Here is a 22179-nt window from a genome sequence, read left to right on the forward strand (position 1 = left end):
CAACATTGTATTTTATGGACTGTTTCAAGGTACGAACCCAACAAACTATTTTCAACATGTCAAAGTGATTACTGTCACTTGCTTAACCAATGGATATCGCATGAACTGATTATCGAAGTAGGAAGAAGTTAGAAGTTGACCAACCTTAAAAAATGCCTTAAAAGATATTTGCTAGCACGTACAATAGATTATTTTATATATTTCTTTACTATAAATAAGTCCATTTTGTACTTCTTTTAATAGCTTGCTTAAAGGTGCTTCAGTTTAGAATGCAAACATTTCTTTGAATTTTTAACAAATATTTCTACAATAAAAGTCTTTTTTCTGTTTTTAAAAATATATCAATACCAATTTGTCACAAAAAGAAAACAATAATGACAACGAAGACGAATTTGTCAAAAGTGTCCATTTTATTGGTACGTGTGTTGTTTTCGTCATTATTATTATAATAAAAAACATCAATGCAATAATTTTCCATTCACCTCCTTTTCACTGTCAATACAATAATTTATTTGTGATCAAATTGCATTTAAACAAAATTTATTACTTTAGTTAATGTCAAAACTCAAAAGTTGTTGGGTTTGCTGTTTTTGTTTTTTGTAGATTTTTATTTGCAGCAATAATATGTTGTCAAAAGACGCTCCTTCGAATGTGTGAGATGAATAAATAAAAACTTTGTTAAGTCTTTATTTCCAAATACTTGCAGAAATATATGCTAAAGCATTAAACAGGTGGTCGAACCCTTAAAATTGTTTCTTAATTCCTGTTGTTTCGTCAAATGTGCTTAACTATGCATAAGAGTGTACGTGATGAGGAATGCCAAGCCGATACGCCATCAGAACATATCCCCTAGATTTTTGTTTTGTGTTTTATTTTATACAGCATCAGGAATGGAGATCTTCCTTTGCCCAGACGTTAGACTTCTGATGGTGCGGAGGAAATCAAAAATAAAAGTTGTTGTTTTTCTGTCGAAAAAATAATATTCAACAAGTGTGAGATGCCTAAAGGTTCCATATCCAACACACCACCACATCATCTTCGCCATCCCATCTTCAGTGTCTGGAAAAGAGGAATCCAAGTCCCAGTTCAGTTCAGTCTCGGCGTTGGCTAATGCATATACGAGTATCTGAATGTGAAGCCCTATACATCTCTCCAAAAATAGTACGCCACAATGATATAGGGTGGCTAAGTGGTGTTTCTACTCAATTCCGATCACGTAGGTCGACATCATATAAATTCCGACAGCAAAACCGAAAACAACAAAAAAAAATACAACAAGAAGTTGCAACAAATTTGTTCTTCGTTGCTTCTTCTTGAGCCTTCAGTCAGACCTATGTTTTTTGGTCTTCCTTTTAAAAACGTACAAAATCAAAAAAGAATTCACTGCAGTTCTTGTGTTCTGCTGGCGTAATAAATCCGAATGCCAGGCGTTCAGATGTCCAACCCACTTACAATTCGATTAGAACACTTAATTTTCGGATCGAATTGAAGTCAACTCGATGGCCTAATGGGTTGATTTACTTCCTTGAACATAAAAAAACAACAACTTCAACAACTTTCTGTGTGTCTGATGTCTCTTCCTCCCTCAGGGTATTGGGTGTCATTGGATATAAATTGTACATAAGAAGCATTAGAATACAGCATGTGTGGCAAGTTAGTTTATAACAAACAACATAACAAGTCTTAGATGACATGTTAAACATTCTTTTTTATTTATATTTATGTTTATTAAAAGTGACAGTTTGACTTTTGAGGGGCAATTTGTTTTAAGAGCTCCACACCAAGACTAAGACTGGAAGAAATATTTTGCACAACTAAAAATAAATCAAAATTCGTTTTATTTTATCCACACCTTAATTTGGAATTAGTATTTTGAAGGTTTGACATTAATGGAGAAGAGTCTTTCGATTTTATGAGTATTTTTACCTTGAATTCTGGAACTAAGATGAATTAATACTCAATAAAATATATAAGATGGGGCTGCCATCTAGTGGTTTGTTTCTATATTATACGTTATTTTGACACTGACAGCTGTTTCCAGCTTAAAATGTTGACAAAAAGTTAGTATATGATAACTTCGTGGAATGTGGAATTAAATTTTGGCTTTGAAAAATGTTGGGATATATTAAAAACGTGTTTTCGTTGTGAGTGTTGTGTCCAAGCAATGTATTTTTTTGAAAAGAAGTTTTTACTCAAAGGAACTACGTGAGTTTCACGGAATTTTAGCTCATCTAACGTCTTACATTGTTTTACACCGACGAAGATGAGTGGGTATCAATTCACAAAGACCAACTTGCAATCGAGGTCAATATTTCACTAACTTTAATTAGGAGAATTCTGCACAAAAATCTTTTACTATTCGCTTATAAGATTCAACTGCCTCAGCAATTGAAGGTTTCCAACTTTGCCTTGAACCAACTTTGGCAACAATATTTGGGAACAAAAAACTAGCATGTTATTGTAGCAAAGCCAAAACGTCAACAAAGAGTGAAGTTCGAAGAGAATTTTGGAATGGCATATTTATATTTTTTTTTTCGAAAATAAGGTTAACTGTGTACGTTATAGAGTTGGAATATTTATTTTTTGGCTCCGTGAAATAACTCCTCCAGAAAAAAACTTTCAACAAAATGAAATAATCCCTAAGTTTGGGCTTCATTGTGTCATGAAATTATACCCCGAATTCGAAAATGGTATAAATTCCCAAAAAGCCATGAAATAAGTCCTCAAAAGTTATTGCAATAAGTCTCTAACCTCGCCTTTTGATCATCGGAAATAAGACCAGATTTAGGGACATATTTAATTATTCATTAACTCCCCAAAATTAAAAGAGAATTTAGTTCTAAGCATGAATTGAATCCCCAAAAATTTTGTTCATGAAATTTCCAAAAATAATTTGGGGGCTATTTCTTGGGGAGAAATTTTTCGAAGCCTTATTTTTTACTGAAATTAAAGCCATGATTTATATGACTTTTGTTTCATTCTCCAGCTTTTGCTGCGATATGAACTTCTTGTACCAGTTATTGTATGAGCAACGTATTAGAATCATGTTATGTCCACAACCAATACCCGATTTAAGGTCACAAACATCTTTCTAGCAATTCCTAAGCTACAGCCCAAACTTATCAACAAGTTCTTGGAACATTTATGTGAAACAATGGTCTTCTGCAAAGCTAGCGGTGGTATCACCTTTAACTATGAGGCGTTTTTTTTATATAATAAATGAACTAAATACAAATTATAAGAAAACGTGTTTTGCAGAAAGTGTTTCTTTCGTTACATTGATTTAAAATATTTCACATATGATATGCATTGCAAACATCTCAAAACCTATACAAAATCTTCTTTGTAATTTTTGCAGAGTCTTGATAACCTACTTAACTTAAAAATTCTCAAAACAAAAATTAACATTCGCACACCCTTTTCATTGTCATGTCTTTTTATGATTGAAATCTTATTCACGTCTGTCAAACTTTTCGCATTCAATCTCTTCTTCATTTTGTCTGTATAAAAATGTTTTGGTTTATTTTTATTAATTCAACATCATCTTCTCCTTAATCTGACAGACAGACGCAGACCTCTAGAAAAATATCACATCCTCCCACTGTTAATGCAAAGAGACGCGTTAAACATACCAATTAAAAAATCCACAATCCAAAAACAGACGTCCTGATCCTCGTTATAAAAATATAAGCCAACATTTCTACACCATTCCTGAAAAAAGACCCTTTATAAAAATTATGATTGTTTGATTTCCTCATTCCTTCGTCATCATCGTCAAAAGACGTTTTAATAAATTATTGTATAAGAAAACAAAATTGCAAAGAAAACATACGCGAAAGAAAAACAAAACACAAAAATTGTAAAAAGAAAACATCTGAAAAATTCTTAATTAAAATCAAAATTTTCATTTTCATTCATGCATTCCATAATATTCCAGTTTCCTGTTGACTGTAGGTTGAATTTTATATGAAACTGTGTGTATTTTATGTGACGACAACGACAACGACGACGACGATCTGTGACTGTGACGCTTTGTGTTGTTGTTTTGAATATAAAATTCATATTCATAGTGAGGACACCTACTTACATGTTACATTGACCAGTGCTGTTATAAGTACTATTTTTGGAAATTACTAATTTTCAAATAAAGAGTTTTAGAAACGGTTTAAAAAATTAAGAAATATCTTATTTTTCTAATAAAAATTATGAAGATGTATGATAGCATAACACTGTCAAAATACTCTTAGAATCAATTACAACTTAAGTCGAATTCAAGTAAACGAGATTCCTCGCATTTTGAAAATCATATATGATCTCCAACTTACCACTGAAATTAAAAACTCGGAGTAATTTCGGGAAATTTTATAAATAACGAATAAATTTATCTCAACTATAAGAAAACTCGAAAGACTGAATCTAACTTGTCTTTTTTTAGACGTGTTGTTTTTTTAATCAGGCAAATTTTTTTTCGAAGTTGGTCTTTTTGACAGCTGTCACTTGATTTATGCTTAATTTGGTTTAGCATTTCATTACAAAATAGACCTTCTTTTTAATAAGCAATGTTTGCAAATAGTGCAAAATTTGTTTAGCAATTAAGTTTATTTTTGGTTAAATGACTGCGTTAATAATTAATACTGTAAAGAGGTTATTAGGGCCAAAGAGGTTAGTATCCGTTGTTATAAAGCCAACCGTACTGAGAAAAGCCGAAAAAAGTTCAAACAAGCCAGGAAGGCCTGCAACGCCCATATTCGACGGACCAAATTTTTACATGACCAAAAGTTACGGCAAAAAATACTGTCCCAAAGGCAGTAAACATTTTTGGACATTTGTAAAAAACATGAGGAATTTTTCCTCTTCTTCGATTCCTGCGCTCGTTGTCAATGACACTCCTTTTGTAAGCTCTTTAGAGAAAGCTAATCTTTTTGCTAGGCAGTTCACCGCCAATTCTACGCTGCCAGTGAGTGTCATGACTCCGCCTGTACTTGAGCGAGTGAGTGATTCTATGGGACTAATCTTTTTTCGCACTCGTACTTTGGCAAGAGTCCTAAGAGATCTAAACACACATAAATCCGCTGGTCCGGATGAAATCCCCGCTATTGTTATGAAGAGGTGTTCTTCAACGCTGAAAAAACCACTGCGTAAGCTTTTTCATCCGTCCTACTTCGCAGGTCTCGTTCCGAGCGGATGGAAAACGGCATTTGTTCAGCCTATTCCCAAAAAAGGTGAATCTTCCTCACCCTCTAACTACCGACCGATTGCACTTGCGTCCCTTCTTTCCAAGGTCATGGAAACGCTGATGAATTATCAGCTCAAGAAATATCTTGAAGATCGAAAGCTTCTTAATAACAGGCAATACGGCTTCCGTAGCAATAGGTCCACTGATGATCTCATGGTTCATCTCACCGAACAGTGGAGCAAATCTTTACATCGTTTTGGAGAAAGTAAGATTATTGCACTTGATATTTCAAAAGCATTTGATAGGGTTTGGCATCAGGCTCTCTTATTGAAAATGCGTGCTTTCGGTTTTCATGAATCCCTGCTTCATTGGATTAGTAATTACCTTTCGGATAATTTAATACAAGTAGTATTGGATGGATTCAAGTCTGAAAACCATAAAATAAATGCTGGTGTGCCCCAGGGCTCTGTTTTATCTCCAACACTCTTTCTCATTTTTATTAATGATCATCTGTCTGCAACATTTAATCCAATACATTGTTTCGCTGACGATAGTACTCTTAGCTTTTCATATTCGTTTTCAGACTCACATCCCTCTTCTTCGGATGTGGAACTGCAACTACAAAATATGATAAGCTCATTAAATTCCGACCTAAATGGGGATTAAAAATCGCGTGGAATTTAATGCTTCGAAAACCCAATGCTGTCTTGTATCGTTAAAGCGAGATATACCACTATTGCCATTATCCATGGATGGCACTTGCATTATTTCACCCCTTCTGATCTGGCTATTATCTACAAGACTTACATACGTCCAAAGCTTGAGTACAACTCCCATCTCTGGGCTGGTGCTCCTGCCTCTTACTTAAGCCTCTTGGATAGTATTGAACGTAGAGCATTTAAATTGATAGATGATAATATCATCATAAGTTTATTTGCTTCGCTTGAACATCGCCCTATGGTCTCTTGTCTGAGACTTTTTTTTCGGCCGTACTGTCAAATACAAAGATTCGTTCTTTAGCCGTACTACGTGAATGTGGAAAGCCTTACCACGCTCTGTGTTTCCTAGTCAGGATATATTCAGGAATTCAAAACCAATGTGCACCGACATCTCCTTTTAAACCCTCTCTCCTCTTGGTAGTGCTCAGCTCACACTGTGCCTCTGCATAATAAGAGTAGTAATATCCCCTTGAGTGTGTGTTTATTGTAAAAAAAGGGCTTTTACGGTTTTAGATTTTCTAAAACGTATGTATGACAGAATTGTTCCTCTATATAAATAAATAAATTGGGTGGCGTAAAAGTCCCTTGAGAACTAGGAGCTAGTGACTTACAGCTCTTAAACATTTCTGTGTGCTAGTTATGTTGTCAAAAATGGAAGTAACCCACAGTTTTAAGCCGAATCGGATCACTTTTCATGACTACTTTTAGAGGATTTGTCAATTCTTCACAGGAGGCAGTACCCGTGAAAAAACTTTAAGTGGAGCAGGCAGGAAGAACTCTGGCATGACAGTCCTAGGCTATCCCCTTTAATAGTTCTAAACAAAAAGTCCGTGAAATCATACGACCATTTTTTAAAGTTGTTTTTATTAGCTAAATTTAAAATAAAAGCATTATTTGTTAATGTATAAGTTGATATTAATCCTAATTTAAAAAAGTACATAATGTCATACTTTGATTAGAAATGTATTTTGTTTTTATTAATATTACCAGCATTATTCCTCCGTACGCGAGTTACGCCATGAGAAACAGCTTTTTATAATGATGAACATTTTTTGGCCATAACATTTATTTATGTACGAGGTGTGTTCTGGAGTCTGGAGAGTCCGAAGGTCGAAATTTGTTTTGTATTGTGTTGGTTTACATGTCCCTAAAGTATATTGCAATTTTCAGCTATATTCACTGTTTACTTTGTCTGTGGTAGATGCTAGGGTTCGACGTGTTTTTATGGGCTCGTCGATTTTTGCAAAAATGTTTGACCAAAAAAACAAGCGCATTAACATCGCTCAGGAGCTGTTAAATGACGTCAACCACGATCCAAGTTTGCTTGAAGGGGTCACAACTGGTGATGAAACATGGGTGTACGTTTATGATATGGAAACCAAAGCACAATCGTCCACCTGGAAGCATATTACGTCACCAACGAAAAAAGCACGTCAAGTTCGATCAAATGTGAAGTTTTGGCTTACTTTTTTTTCGATTATAATAGCATAGTGCATCAAGAGATCGTACTACAATTTCTTACGTTTAATAAGGAGAATAACATTGAAGTTATGCTACGTTTGCATGAAGCAATCCGAAAAAACGCTCAGATTTATAGAAAATAAATAAATAAATAAATATTATTTGAAATAAAACGAACTGGGTACTTTTTAAACACACCTCGTATAAGCGTTTTATTTGATCTTAGAACACACTCGTATATACAAAAACACTCTCTACAATTATTATCAAATATTGAAAATAATATTCCGTGGAGGATAAAATAAGTTTGAAGTCGATATCTTTGATTTAAGAATCAGTCAATCGATTTTGGAACGACTATTTGATTTTTTTGAAAATTTTACCAGATGTCTAAACTGTCAGTTGATTTCACATTTCTAAACTGTCTGCTGATTTGACATCTCTCCAAAATGCATGGACCTATATTCTAGCAACTTTTAAGAAATCTGAACATTTTCAATTCTACATATCGTCGGCAGACGGCTTATAAAGCCATGCTTTGTATATCTTTTATCATGAAATATTGTTCTTATAAGAAAATTGAAAAAATAAAGAACTTATCTATCTATCTATCTATCTATCATATCCAGATTTTAGGTACCAACTGTAAAATTGTCGAAATTTGAAACAATAATGTTTGACTTTTTTTCTTAAAGTGACGCGGGAATTTCAAATGATGTTAAAAATGTTCAAACAACCCACAACTATTGCAGTTTTTAGTAAAAGATGTCATTTTGAGTACCCTGCCCTTTTAGTAGCTGTGACATTCTAAGCAGTCATATTTTGACATTTGATAAGTAAAAACTACGTCATTGCTGAAAATTAAACGCACATACTTTCAAAACACAAATTGAAATTGTTAAGATTTCTTAAAGATTAGATATCACTCAATGGTAAACTGATCTTAATTGCTGCAAACAAATTTTAAAAGAAATTAATAAATAAAACAATGTACACCAACTAAGTGTTTTGCTACAAATGTCAAGTTTTTGTTGAAAATAGAATTTTTTTTTAAATTTTTAGTTCAATTTCAAACAAAAACTTCATTCATTGCTTTCATTTCAATCGAGAATAAAATGCTTTTTTTAAATCTTAACTTCCCTTTTGCAAGTCACTACTTTGTTTTCTGTATGGTGACGACAGCACTGTCTAAAACACCCCAAGTAAAAAAAAAAACAACAAAGTTATTTTCAAACTCCGCAAACTCCGGACCATTTTCTTTAAAGTGATTTAAAAAATCGTCCAGTGAGCCGTTTCAGGTTTATCATAGAGGCACGTAGGCGTACGCGCGCCGTATCTACCTTATGCCACCATCTGGATGACTTTAAATTAACGTCTGTCTACCTTTATCCACGGAAAGATGTGAATAATTCTTTGTTTTCGTTTTTTTGTGTCTTTTTTCTGAGATTTTATTTTTACTTAACTTTCATTTATTATTTTTTAGATTGCTCGCGCGCACTGTAGCTATGGCTATGACTCTAGCCTGCCATGATTGTGGTACTGGTACTAATACTGGTCCTGGTCTGGTACTGGTACTGCGCTGGCTGTGGTGATGCCACTGATGCCGAGGCATGGCAGACAGCCTGCCTGCATGAATGACTCTCTGTCTCTGCCGCCTGCGGGGGCAACTTCTTCATCTTCGCATCCATCGCACCAACTGTGCCCCTCTCTAACTTCAAGCCAGTCGTCAGCCTGAGTTTCAGTCATTCTCCATTCAGTTCACATGGCCAAGTTGCAAGGTTTTTTTTTCATAATTTTTCATTCAACTTGACGTTTTATTCTGCGGCGGAGGGGTTAGGAGCTACGTTGTGCATTTTGCGCGGAATGAGCTGAGCGTGTCATTAAAAAATTAAAACCGTCACTTTGAAAGCTTGAAGATCGCAATATGAATATAAAATCGTTTTGTCTTAATTTTTATTTTTATTTCTTACCTCGTTACGTCGCGCGTCGCCTCGCTTTGGTCTTCGTCGTTTTGATGGTCTTTTGGGATTTATAATAAGATTGGCATGAAACACTGACCTAAATTAAATTCATGATGAGGATGACTTTCATCAGTAAATTAAACTTTTATTTTAATACTTATCTAATTTTTGTTTTTGTTTTGCAGACCAATTCATGATATGAGGACATTGGAGGAAGACAAAGAAGAACTTCAGGATGTGGCTCCGCCACAAAGTTACATTCGAATTTCCGATGGCAAAGTGTCACTTGTCCAGCCTTCGTCATGTGAAACTGTCACGAAGGATAAGGTAAGTGTGAGAAGGATTTAACTTTTATCTTTTTGTTGTGTGAATTGTTTTATTTTGTTTTGTTTGTTCTTATTTTTTTTTTTTTATTTTATTTTGTTGGTAATGGGATACTTAACTTTAGTGTAACTTTAGAGTGTTTGGATAGGATATAAGTCAGGGATTAACCACATTAACAAAATAACAAAACAATGTACCTACGCTTGAATTTTTTATTTTGGGAAATTGTATAAGCTTTGTAATTTTATAGTGGATGTGGCTCTTTTTTTTTATAGAACTAAAGAAATTTCACCTCGCAATAAATTAAGGTTGATTGAGTCACCCTAAGTAGTTTACACGAACATAAGATATTATACTTTGGGTATATTGTTGCCAAAAAGAACAATAAGTTAAATTAGTTATGTCATCATATTTATTTTTCACTTTGTTGATGGTCTTAATTTAGTTTTTAGTGACCAGGTTCAAATATTATGAACTTATATTCTTATGTTTGAAAATAATACCTTAGCATTTTTACAAAATTTTTTCAAACCTTATACGAGCTTATAAAAAAACTTTACTTAATATATGAATGTTGAAAAATACTTAATTTTTATCTCCACTTAAAAAAGGTTTTCCGTTTTGGTCAATGTCCTTTTTAATACGAAAAACTGCTAAAAGGTTTATGAGGTTTAGAGGTTAAACCACATGAAAAGTGTGTCATCATATTTTGCAATAAATTCAATGTGTTAAAGTTACGTTTTTTGAAAGAATTAAAAACAGTTCATAAAACAATAGGAGAAATAATAATTATATTTACTTACTTACTTAATTTGGCGCTACAGTCTGGGCGGACCTGGACCTCAACCAACATTCGTCACAAGCCAGCTCGGTCCCTAGCTAACTGTCTCGAGCTTCGCATGCCAAGTTGGTTAAGGTCTTCAACCACCTGCGTGTGCCAACTGAGTCGCCGTCCCTCCTGATTGGATTCGAAGACCTTTCTTGCTGGAGCGTTGATGTCTATTCACTCTACATGACCTAGCCATCAAAGCCATTGGACTTTAATTCTGTTAAATAGGCCAGTGTAGCTGCACAGTCCGTACAGTTCGTCGTTATATCTTCTCCTCCATTATCCATCTATGCGTACGGGACCATAAATCAACCGAAGAATTTTTCTCTCGAAGCATCCTAAGACGCTTTCATCTTTCTTTGACAGGGTCCAGGCCTCAGCGCCATAAATGAGAACCGGAATGATGAGTGTCTTATGGATTGTCATTTTAGATGCTCGAGAGAAGACTTTACTTCTCAATTGCGATATAAGTCAAAAGAAACAGCGATTTGAAAGAGTTTCTTCGTTTGATTTCAGCACCGGTGTCAGTGTTGTTGTTCGTGTTTATATCGGTGCCTAGGTAGACAAAGTGCTTAACTAACTCGAAGTTATAGCTATCCATGTTACGTTTTGTCCAAGACGTCGTTGTTCAATGTCTTTTTTTGATGTAACCATATACTTGGTCTTCATTGACCACTAAACCCATCTTCTTCGCTTCCGTGGCAATGCTCGGAAACGCTCCACTGACATCACGAGTAATTGGATGGACCTTTGGAAGATTGTGCCTCTAGTGTTGATGGTTGAGTTTTGCTCAATTCTTTCCAAAACGATATTGAAGAAGTCGCATGACAGTGCCTTGTCTAAAACCTTTTTTGACATCAAATGCATCGGTGATATCTTTTCTGATCAGCGTGCATTCTAAATAGTAATTCTGCACAAACGGATATGTTTGACAGGGATGCCAAGACTAGACATTGCTCTGTAGAGCTCTTCCCTATGGATGCTGTCATACGCGGCTTAAAAATCGATAAAGAGATGGTGGGTATCGCTTTGAAGCTCCTGGGTTCTTTCCAATATCTACCGTAGTGTGAATATTTGGTCGATAGTGGACTTTCCTGGTCTGAAGACACACTGACAAGGACCTATCAGGTTGTTGACGAATGGCTTTAGGGGTTCACCTAATAGGGCGGAAAGGATCTTATATGCAATGTTAAGGAGACTGATGCCTCTGTAGTTGGCGCAATTTAATTTGTATGTATCCACTCATCGTTAATGCTTTCTTCCGACAATATTTTGCAGAAGAGTTGGTGCATGCTCCTTACCAAGTCATCGCCTGCTGCTTTGAATAGTTCAGCAGCGATGCCGTCAGCTCCGGTAGCTCACTTCGTCAAGGTCGGGTTGGTAGAATTGTTGATCTGCATCGCCTAGGTTGAGTGATTCTATCTCCCAACAGCGAAATTCGGTTCGTCATCGCCGTTATATAATTATTTGAAAGCAGACACGGTTTTAAGCCGAAACGGCTGATTTGAAAAGATTTTATGACAAGAATCACTCTTTGAGAATTATCCAATTCCTCGCAAGGAATTGTCCGTGAAAAAAAACTTTACATGGCTTAGGCATGGATCGAATCCAATACCTTTGTCATGACAGTCCAACGCGTTAACCATCATGTCAAGGGTCATTAAAAGTTTGTATGTTGCAAAGGTTTTGTATACCTTATTCCTTCAGGGTCTTTAGAAGGATAGCAGCTGCTCTACTTGCAACACTGAGCGTCATTTATTCGACCTTTGTCAAAGACAATGTTAACTTTCTTTGCTTTCGGGATTTCCAGGAAACGGCTGATCGGCTTATGACAAAAGCTGATCATGTATAGGACCGGCGATCGATTATGCAATTTCCACAATCGGTTTCGACAAAAAATGCCAAAGTGTCTTCATCATCTTTGTAGTATTGAAGATTATGATGAGATATCCTTTTAACCCGTTTAGCTTTTGAATTTAGCGATTGTTAAATTGGCTTTTGATCATAGCGATTATCAAGTTAGCTACAAGCACTTGATGCTCCAGTTAGCTCTCGATAAGGAACATTACTGGATTGTTACTTAGACTAGCCACGAGAGTCGCTACAGGCTTGCAATCTTCCATAAACCTCTTATAATAATACGTCTGGTTTGCGTTTTGATTTTAACTCCGAAACAGCAATTGGTTTCAACTTTATCTCATGTTTTAAATTTGGATATTTCAGCTTTAATATTATTAACCATGACTCGATTACTTGAGAAAATAAAAATATAACCGAAATAAGAACACATATTTTGTTAAATTGGCTAGTATAGAAACAAGGGTCGAAAACAATTGGTGCCAGTCCAATCTTAATTTAATGTTCTCTCAATTTCGATGTTCCTATGACATCCAACTTATCATTACCCATTTAAAGATTTTTTTTTTTTGAGTTTACATATTTTCTTGATATTACTTTGGCATTTGAGAAGCTTCATGTCGTAAATATTTACCGTTTTCGTTATCCGACATCTTCTTCAACATTTTTTTTGATTATATTCAAAAATATATAATATATTTGTTTGGATATTGTCTCATATTTTCTGGGGTTGAAATTAAAACAAATAATGTTTAACTGGTTTCCATTTATTTTTAAAATCAAGTGTTCCTAAGGGTAGCCATTTAGGTCCTCTTCTCTTAACCCAATATACATGTTAAATTAGGATTTTTAAAAAATGAAAATATTTAAAAAATAAAAACAATGGATGTTTATTTTACTGTAAAGGGGAATATATAACAAAATCAATGGCATTAGTTTTAATACCATATCCATTTTATTCAATTTTTCAAGACAAAAACCCCATACCTCCAAGAATCCTATTTTTAACATCTTGAATCGATTGAAAAGTATTGATGTAGAACAAATATTTAACGAAGCTCCAAGGAAACAAGTCACAAGATCCCAGTAACCAATTTTTATCACCTCTTCAAGAAATAACAAGATAGGAAACCTTTCTTAAAAAAACCAGCGAACACTGTAATTCTAAAATTGCTTAAATTATTGTTTAAGCGTTAGTCGTTTCGTTTTTTAAATAATATCGTCGAACAAACAATATCTTCGAAAGTTACATATCGCCAAATAGAAAGTTGTACAAAATTATATCTCTTATTAGAAAATCTTACATAATTATAAGCTAAGATAAAAAAGTGGTCCTTTATGACTACCCTGAGGAACACTTTATTCCCAAGTAAGAGGGTTTTTCAAGAAAAGATGGTGTCAGAAAAAAAATGTACTGACAAAATTTGTGGCTTATAAGCTCAAGAATTCCATTAATAACTTTTGATGCTCTAGAATAATTTCGAGTATATGACATGTTGCGCCTTTTTTAAGGGACCAATTCTACTTCAATTCATAATGACATGCCATTTAGTAAAATATGCACACCGAATTTGGAAATGGACCGATGATTCCGTGTGTAAACCACGCCAAAAAGTGTTTTTTTTTTTGTTGGGATTCTCTTTACTCCACTTAACTCTCCTAATTCTGCTTTTTTACTTATGCTGATAAAAGTACCCTTTAAGTTTGGCGCACGGAATTCAAGACCGAATTTCCAAAATGTTTAAACTCACTTTTATTTTTATTTTTCGCATTTTATTACAAAGTTTACTTCATCAAAAATTTAAAAAACTTTTCATTAAAACGACAACTAATTTAAGAGCTTTCCCTTACGGAACTTCTAAATCGGATTTTTCTATAACTTCAATATTTTTATTATTTCACGTTTAATTCTTTACATATTTACAATCATTTGGAATCAAGCCTTCGTATGAAAAATTTGATGCATCAATAAATATTAAAATTTTTCAACAACTTGACATCAATATTACCAAAAATTGATTCTTCTCAAAATTTCCCAAGTCAAAGTGAAATCAAAAACAAAAAGCAATACATTACATCGAGAAGAAAAGATTAATGGTAAAATTAATTAATTCAATTTACAGCAAAATTTCAAAGTCATTTACAAACGATAAAACAACAAAATTAACATCATATCTATATCAATGGCTGTTAACCTTAATAGTTTAAATCTTAAATTTTTTCACTGATTTTGTATAACAAATATCTTTAAGTTATTAAGTTTTCAGTTATTGCAGATTAATCATTACCCTCTGCAACAAACAATCGACTTCTAATGATCATCCCATGATCAGAGGCAACTGTCATAAAAAGCCAACGAATATACCTAAACATCAATTAGTCTAAAGTATATGGTTAAATTAGTGGCGGTTAGCTGGTTTTAATGAAAGTTAATCGTAGAAACAAAACTTAAAGTTTGACAGTTGAAAGCAAACGTTTAACATACCCACAAGATCCACTAACTTGTCCATTGGATAAACAATATCGTAAAATGTCAAATACCAAGGTACTTTATGGCGAGAAAACGGTTTTATATTTTTACCCTCGAATCAAGCAAGATGGTTGCCATTTGGTGATTTTAAGGTCTTTTAAAACCCATTTTTTTGTTTAAACTTGGCCGGTAACCAATTTTGTATACCAATAAAAATGTAAGAGTAGTCATTCAATCGGTTGCATTTAAAAAATGTCAAACTGAGCTGTCATTTAACGCGTTACAAACATGCCACACAAAACAATCAATTATGGCATGATTGCGTAAGAAGTTTTTTGGTAGCTTTCTTTTAGTTTTTGGTAACGTCGATTGGTATCACGACGTCTAAAAATCTAGACACACCAAAAGCCAAACTCAATAAAGAAGTAAACATTTCATCAAATATCTTTAACTGGTCGAAACAGAAAAATTAATGACCCTTAACTAATAAGCAAGTCTGAAGATTTGCATTTGTCTAAATAGAGAACGTACATTTAAATGCATCGAATGTTGTGCAAGTATGTTTAAAAAACCACTTATTCAATATTTTATACCAATAAGCCTTATTCGACCAAATTCTTTATCCTATTTATTTATCCTCTGATTAGATTTAAAAAGTCTTACTCTTTTAAGCAAAGAATACACACACCAATTAGGAAAATTTGTGATATATGTACCTCTGCAATGTATAATAGAAATGTATGTACCTTTTAATTGGTATAAACTGGTATAAACTTCTATAAAGAACGTGCAGTGTTTTAAAAAAAAATAGTGTTTTAACAAAAGTAGTTTTTAAAAAGTTATTAAGAAAACATAAACAACTTTAAGTACGTCCGAGCTGTTTTGATTCCTTTTGAAATTCTCTGATGGCAACCCTGAAAATCATTTTTCCTGGCTAAAAAGCTTAACTCTCAATTGATGTGGCTTGTGGCATACCTACTAACATTTTCCTACTGCAAAGATATGCACATCTTGTACACATACTTACTTACCTATATAAGATTCGAATCTGAAGAACGTTAATGTGCAACACTCAAGCTAATTATCTTGTGATGATAATGACCGGTGTACATATCTTTTTAGAGAAGCTAGTTCAAACGGTGTTCATCGTTGTCTTCTCTCGTCCAGGAAAAACAACTTAAACGGTCTTTAAGTGCCTCAGCATCTCTTTGCACCCATAGTTAGCCAGGCCATGCAGGCCAGGCCAGTAGTCGTCTAGTCAAGCCATAAAATGTGCATCCAACTTGGAAATGCACTCAAGACCCATATAACCACCATCAGGCACACGGCTTACGGCACACACAACATGTTATAATAATGCTTGGCAAATATAATAATAGTCTTCTCTTCGGATTTCGGATTTGGATTGGATTCGAATATTGGAATAGTGTTGAGAGGAAATATTCAGATATATAATTTTATATGGTTGGTTTTCGTCGTCGTCGTGCGTTCGTCGCTTCGTTCGGGTCGTTCAAGACATCTCCTTGTGAGATTGCAAGACACAAGAGTATCGGCCAAGTTGGGAATTTATGTTGACAGTAGCTGTCGGTGAACAATCGATACCACTTAGACTCAACTTAAAGTGTAATAAAGTGCAAACAAAACACATCAACAATGGATTGCGTAACCCTGATGCTAGAGCCTTCTCATGTAGTATAGACACAGGTCTATAGTGTTCCCTCTACCGGTTGGTCGTTGTACTATTTGCTGCTGCCATGTCGTCATTTGAATGAAGATCGTAAAAATCGAATTTACTGGTATAAATCTGATCGTAAACTATTCAATGGAATACTTAACTGAAGTAAACTGAGTTTCCTGTTTACTCGACATGTCTCGTTCTCTCCAAAATATGTCAATGGATAAGAAACAAATTAATGATTGTTGTTTTTTATTGATTTCTTGAATTTTTATGCATCAATGCAGAAGACGACACACTTCAGATGAATTTTCGATAAAAATAAATGAAACCAATATAAAAATAAATATAAGAAATATAATTTATCATCAGATACTATCGTATATTGAGAAGTGAGGAAGATGTTGTGTCGCAGTGAGGCACTAATTTTATTGACACGTTAGAGGATTATGCAGAGAGTGGAGTATCTTTTGGCATAGGGAAAAAGATACAAGATACAAACTGGTTCCTTTCCGTATGTTGACGCAGAAATTCGTTTATAAATCTCATTCAAACTGCTGAGATGTTAGATGTTTGGTTTGCGAAAAAATAAAACTATCTATCTACTTTTTGTCTTTTGCGAATCAAGTTGCTAACGAATTAGTTAGTGGCAACAGGTTTTGATTTTTTGTAGTTTTGCCAAGGCAAATGACGTTTGATCAAAACTATCTATTTCTGACTATAGGAGAATAAGAGTTTGAATGATATAAGCTTCATTCAATTAAAACTAACGAAGTTCCATGTTCCGTAAAATAAAAACACGATACAATGTAGAGATGGAAATGGAACTATCTATACATTCGAATGAGTTAAAACGAGAATCTTTGTTTTTATTCATATTTCTCAACAGAAGCTATACGAAAAATACTTGTACCTGTGTAAAGTTGACTATTAATCAGATTTTTGATGCTGATGATGGATGAAATAATCATAAATTGATTAATATGCAAGCATTATAAAATGTTTGTTGTGTTCTTTTTTTTCAAATAAACATCCAATTAGTTTAGGTTTCTTTTTCTTGCTGTGTTGGTTTTAAAAAGAGATACTTATAGACGAATAATTTTAATTTGGTGTTTAAGAAAACATACTACTAATTTATACCATTTAAATTGAATTGACAGTCAAAGTTCATTGAATAACTAAGACATGTTTGCATAATTTTCAAAATTAATAATTTGAAGGTTGCTTACTTTTCGTGGGAAAATTTGATATCTGTGTAAGGTTTATACTTTGAAGCTGATTGATATAGAGTTAAGATACTCATGTACATATCTTAATTTTGCAGTAGGTTATAATTTGTACATACATTTTTAAAGTTAAATAACAAAATATGGTCCCTTACTTAAATAATTTTAACGTAATAACTTAAAATTTCAGTAAAATGTTAAAAAAAATTTTAGCAATTAAATAAGCTCAAACGATGATTTAGCTAATTTTGGAAAGATTTTAACATCTTCGTACCTCTTAACATTTCGTTAAAGTTAAAATTACGGAAATCCAATTTTAACTTGGAGTAATTTGCTAAATCTATGGTTTTACTTGAAAGTTTGAATTATTCGTGTTTTAGTTTTTAAATTAAGAAAATGTTTTCGGAAAACAAAGATTTTTGAAATATTTTACGACTCTTTGTGCAGAATAGTGCGATGTTTTAGGTGCTTAGCAAATTCATGCATAAAATTAGATAATGAAAAATTTTACTCTAAGTATAGGTTTGTCAAGGAAAAGAGGTTTGGTTTTTGGCTGAAAACCTAGCTCCTTACGCCGAATAACACATCATAGGCTTAAGAGCAGTCTAAAGTTGAGAATTCCAATTAATAGGTCCGTTTAATTTGTTTGCTTTGTTTATTTTTACGAACTGTCACTTTTTAGAAGTCTTCAGTTGGATTCTTTGGTAAATAGCTAATTATTTAGAAAACTGGTAATTAGTAGAATGTTATGCCCTTAACAATAGGTTGTTTAACATTTTGGGCAAATGACTTTAAAAAGTATTTGTTTCTCCATAATCACTAAAATTGTGTTTGGAAATTCAGAGTAATCAACTTATAAGGGCAGAAAGAGTTAACTTACTTACTTACTTACATAAGGTGGCGCTACAGTCTGGTGTGGACCTGGGCCTCAAACAACATGCGTCTCCAGCTAGCTCAGTCCCTAGCCCCTAGTCACCCACCTGAGTGCGCCACCTGAGTCGCGGTCTTCCTCTACTGTTCTGACCCTCGGGATTGGATTCGAAGACCTTCCGGGCTGGAGCTTTGATGTCCATTCGCTCAACATAACCCAGCCATCTAAGCCATTGGACTTTAATTGTGCTAACGAGGTCAGCTCTTCGTTATATCTTCTCCTCCATTGTCTTTCTATGCATACGGGACCAAAAATCACCCGAAGAATTTTTCTCTCGAAGCATCCTAAAACGCACGCATTCTTCTTTGCCAGGGTCCAGGCCTCAGCGGCATAAATAAGAACCGGGATGATGAGTGTCTTATGGATGGTGATTTTAGATGCTCAAGAGAGGACTTTACTTCTCAATTGCCTTTTAAGTCCAAAGAAGAAGCGATTTGGAAGAGTTATTCTTCGATTGATTTCAGCGCTGGTGTCGTTGTCTGAGTTTCGCTGGTGTCGTTGTCTGAGTTTATAGCGGTGGCTAGGTAGATAAAGTCTTTAACTGCCTCGAAGTTATAGATGTCGCTGTTCATGGTGATGTTTTGTCCAAGACGTCGTTGTTCAATGTCCTTTTTATGATGACAGCATATACTTTGTCTAACGACCGTAGCAATACTATATCATCTGCGTATCCGAGTAATTGGATGGACCCTTGGAATATTGTGCCTCTAGTAATGACGGTTCAGTTTTGTTCAATTCTTTCCACAACGATATTGAAGAAGTTGCGTGACAGTGCATCACCTTGACTGAAACCTTTTTTAACATCAAACGCATCGGTGAGATCTTTTCTTACCTTGATAGAGCAGCGTGCATTCTCCATCTTCATTCTGCACAAACGGATAAGTTTGACAGAGATGCCAAAACTACACTTTGCTCTGTAGAGCTGTTCCGTATGGATGCTGTCGTACCCTTCTTTAAAATCGATTAAGAGATGATTAGTATCGATTTTATTACGTTATCAATATTTAAAATTAAACTTTTTTCACTGTACCGTTCCTATAATTTTTTAAGATCTTCTTTTAGTTCTTTGCAGTCTTCTATTGAGTTAAAAACTGGAAATATTTAAACATCATCTATATAGATTAGTGATATAAAACAAAATATCACTAAAAAATAATATAAAAAGCAACGGACCAAGTTGACTCCCTTGAGGAACACCAGAATTTACTATAAATTGACACGAGGGGTTATTCCTGAAAATGATGCTATAACATCTATTTTTGACGAAATTCGCAAAATAAAACTTTCGTCAATTCCACTTTTACTTCATTTTTTAAGAAGCATTTTTTATTGCCTTGCTTAAGTTCGTAAAGAAGTGCAATCGGCTTTGAATGTGCTTTTTTCGTATGCATTCAAACAAAAAGTGGAAAATTGAAGCAATTTTGGAATATAGTAGACAAATTTGCTATAAAACGATAATTCGTATATTTTTACAACCTTTTTTCTAAGGACTAGCGTGAGGTATACAAGTTTCCAAAGATCTGAGAACTTAGAACATTGCAAAGACTCATTGAAAAGAAAAAACAATGAAAAGAAAACAAGTCAAACGTTTTTGTCAACATACAAGATGTTATTCCATCAAGACCGAGATTGAAACTTTAATTAATCTTTAAAATATTGTCACGTATAGAGGCTTCAAAAATTGAGAAAAAACTGATTGATATGAGAATTCTGTAGTACTCGTGGTATGATGGTTAGTGCATTGGACTGTCATGCTAGAAGTCTTATGTTCAATCCGAACCTGTGCCACCTAAACTTCTTTAACGGATAATTTCTACAAGAGTAAGAGTTTTTGTTATAAAAAGCGATCCATGAGGATGAAGAGGCTTTTTAAGAATAAATCTAGGATTGTTTAAGTCCCAAATTTGGCAACCTCGCTTTAAAGTAGACTTCTAGGTAAAAATAGTCCTCGCCGCTAAAGATATGATTAGTCGATGAAAATGTGAATGATTTTAATGAATTCTGATAATAGTACTTGATTTCTTCTATAAACATAACTTTTAAAGCTTTAAGACTAAAGTCTATTTGCAAACACAAGCTAGTTTTTTTCAGCTTTTTCATTATTTTTAGCAGACTAAATTCTTTACGATGACGATGACGTACCAAAAGTTACTAAGTTTTTTTAAAGGTGTTCGTCTCCTGTATTAACTACATTCTGTTACTATTAATGCTTATAGGCTTAAATGACACCGAAGTCTACAACGACATTTCCCATGGCTATAAACACTAACTTTGTTTAGAAAATTATTTTTTTGTTGAAAACTGCATAGTCGCATCTCAGGGACAAGTTTCATGTTACAGTATTGTAACAGTTGTTTTAACATTCTAGACGCCGACCGTCTTGAAATAATAGACAAATTTTGGCTCATTAGCAATGCTATGTTAGTAAATGCACGTAAGCCTTAAAAAACTTAAAAACAAAAGCTGTACATAAATTTCCGAAAACCAAAATTATTACAATTTAAAATTGACAAATGAGTATTTTAATTTTGACATTTAAAATGCATAAATAAATTCACCTATTTTCCCTAACAAAGGAAAAATAATAATAAACCTCCAAACTACCTTAATTGCTTAATATCTTGTAATTCCAATAATTATTGAAGATTATAAAAAATGTCAAATGTCATAATTAATAAACCAATTTAACCGTTTAGATACCTGCCCCTTTTCATATATATGTAGAGAGTCTCAACCAATTGCTTGATACCTACTAAGTTAGAAATTCAATAAATAAGCGTAACCCCAATCAACACCAAAACTATTAGTTAACCATTCGTAAAATACAACATAAATGTCTAATTAAGTTATTTTTTAAAAATTAATGTGATGTAAATCCAGCTGCATTAACTTTGAGTTTTATAGAAGAAAAAAAAAAGAAGAACTTTCATTGTCGGTAAATTAAGAAGCTTTCAACCTCTAATGATTTTCTATCTATTATTCAACCACAACCCAACCCAACAGTGTTAGCGATGATGCATCTTATGGATGCGTTGCCCTTCCGTTTTCAATAGAATACATTAACTCCAAAATTACTGTGAATTCATAATTTGAATCAAATTTATAATGAAAAGAATAAAGTGGATCAGCAATGGATTTGGATATGTCGATGAAAGTTTTCTACAATGAAAAAAAAAATACAAAAAATATTTACGTTTTCTCACTTGAATGAAAATAGGCACGACTTGGTTGTACCTTATTGCTCTGAAACATGGATTTTATATTATTAACCAGTTTATACCAATATTAAATAATGTGTGTGTTTATTCTTTAATGGTTTTTAGGTAAAAAATGTGTTGAATTCAGTAAATTATTGACGTGAACTTAATTGGTATAAAAAATAAAGCTAAGCCACACATTTCGAAAAGGTGTTTTGAAGTTTCTGAACAAATTTTGATCTTATTTTAAAAACACAATTGGTATAAAATGTCAGAGATAATATAAAACTGCACGATTATCCAGTTTTTTTATAGCAATTGTTTGCATAATTCATTATTTTATGAGAACAAAA

At 33.6% G+C, this 22179-nt stretch overlaps 1 protein-coding gene across 2 annotated transcripts in view; it reads left to right on the plus strand.

Moving 5' to 3' along the window:
* The window catches only part of LOC129950951 (uncharacterized), a 314404-nt gene that overhangs the window by 152938 nt on the left and 139287 nt on the right, over positions 1-22179 (plus strand). For both annotated transcript variants that reach the window (XM_056062918.1, XM_056062919.1), the window contains exon 3: positions 9503-9644. In XM_056062918.1, the coding sequence (XP_055918893.1) occupies positions 9503-9644 (142 nt within the window). The remainder of the gene's footprint in view (positions 1-9502; positions 9645-22179) is intronic.

The sequence above is a fragment of the Eupeodes corollae genome, chromosome 3 (genome assembly GCF_945859685.1).
Source record: "Eupeodes corollae chromosome 3, idEupCoro1.1, whole genome shotgun sequence".
Classification (NCBI taxonomy): domain Eukaryota; kingdom Metazoa; phylum Arthropoda; class Insecta; order Diptera; family Syrphidae; genus Eupeodes; species Eupeodes corollae.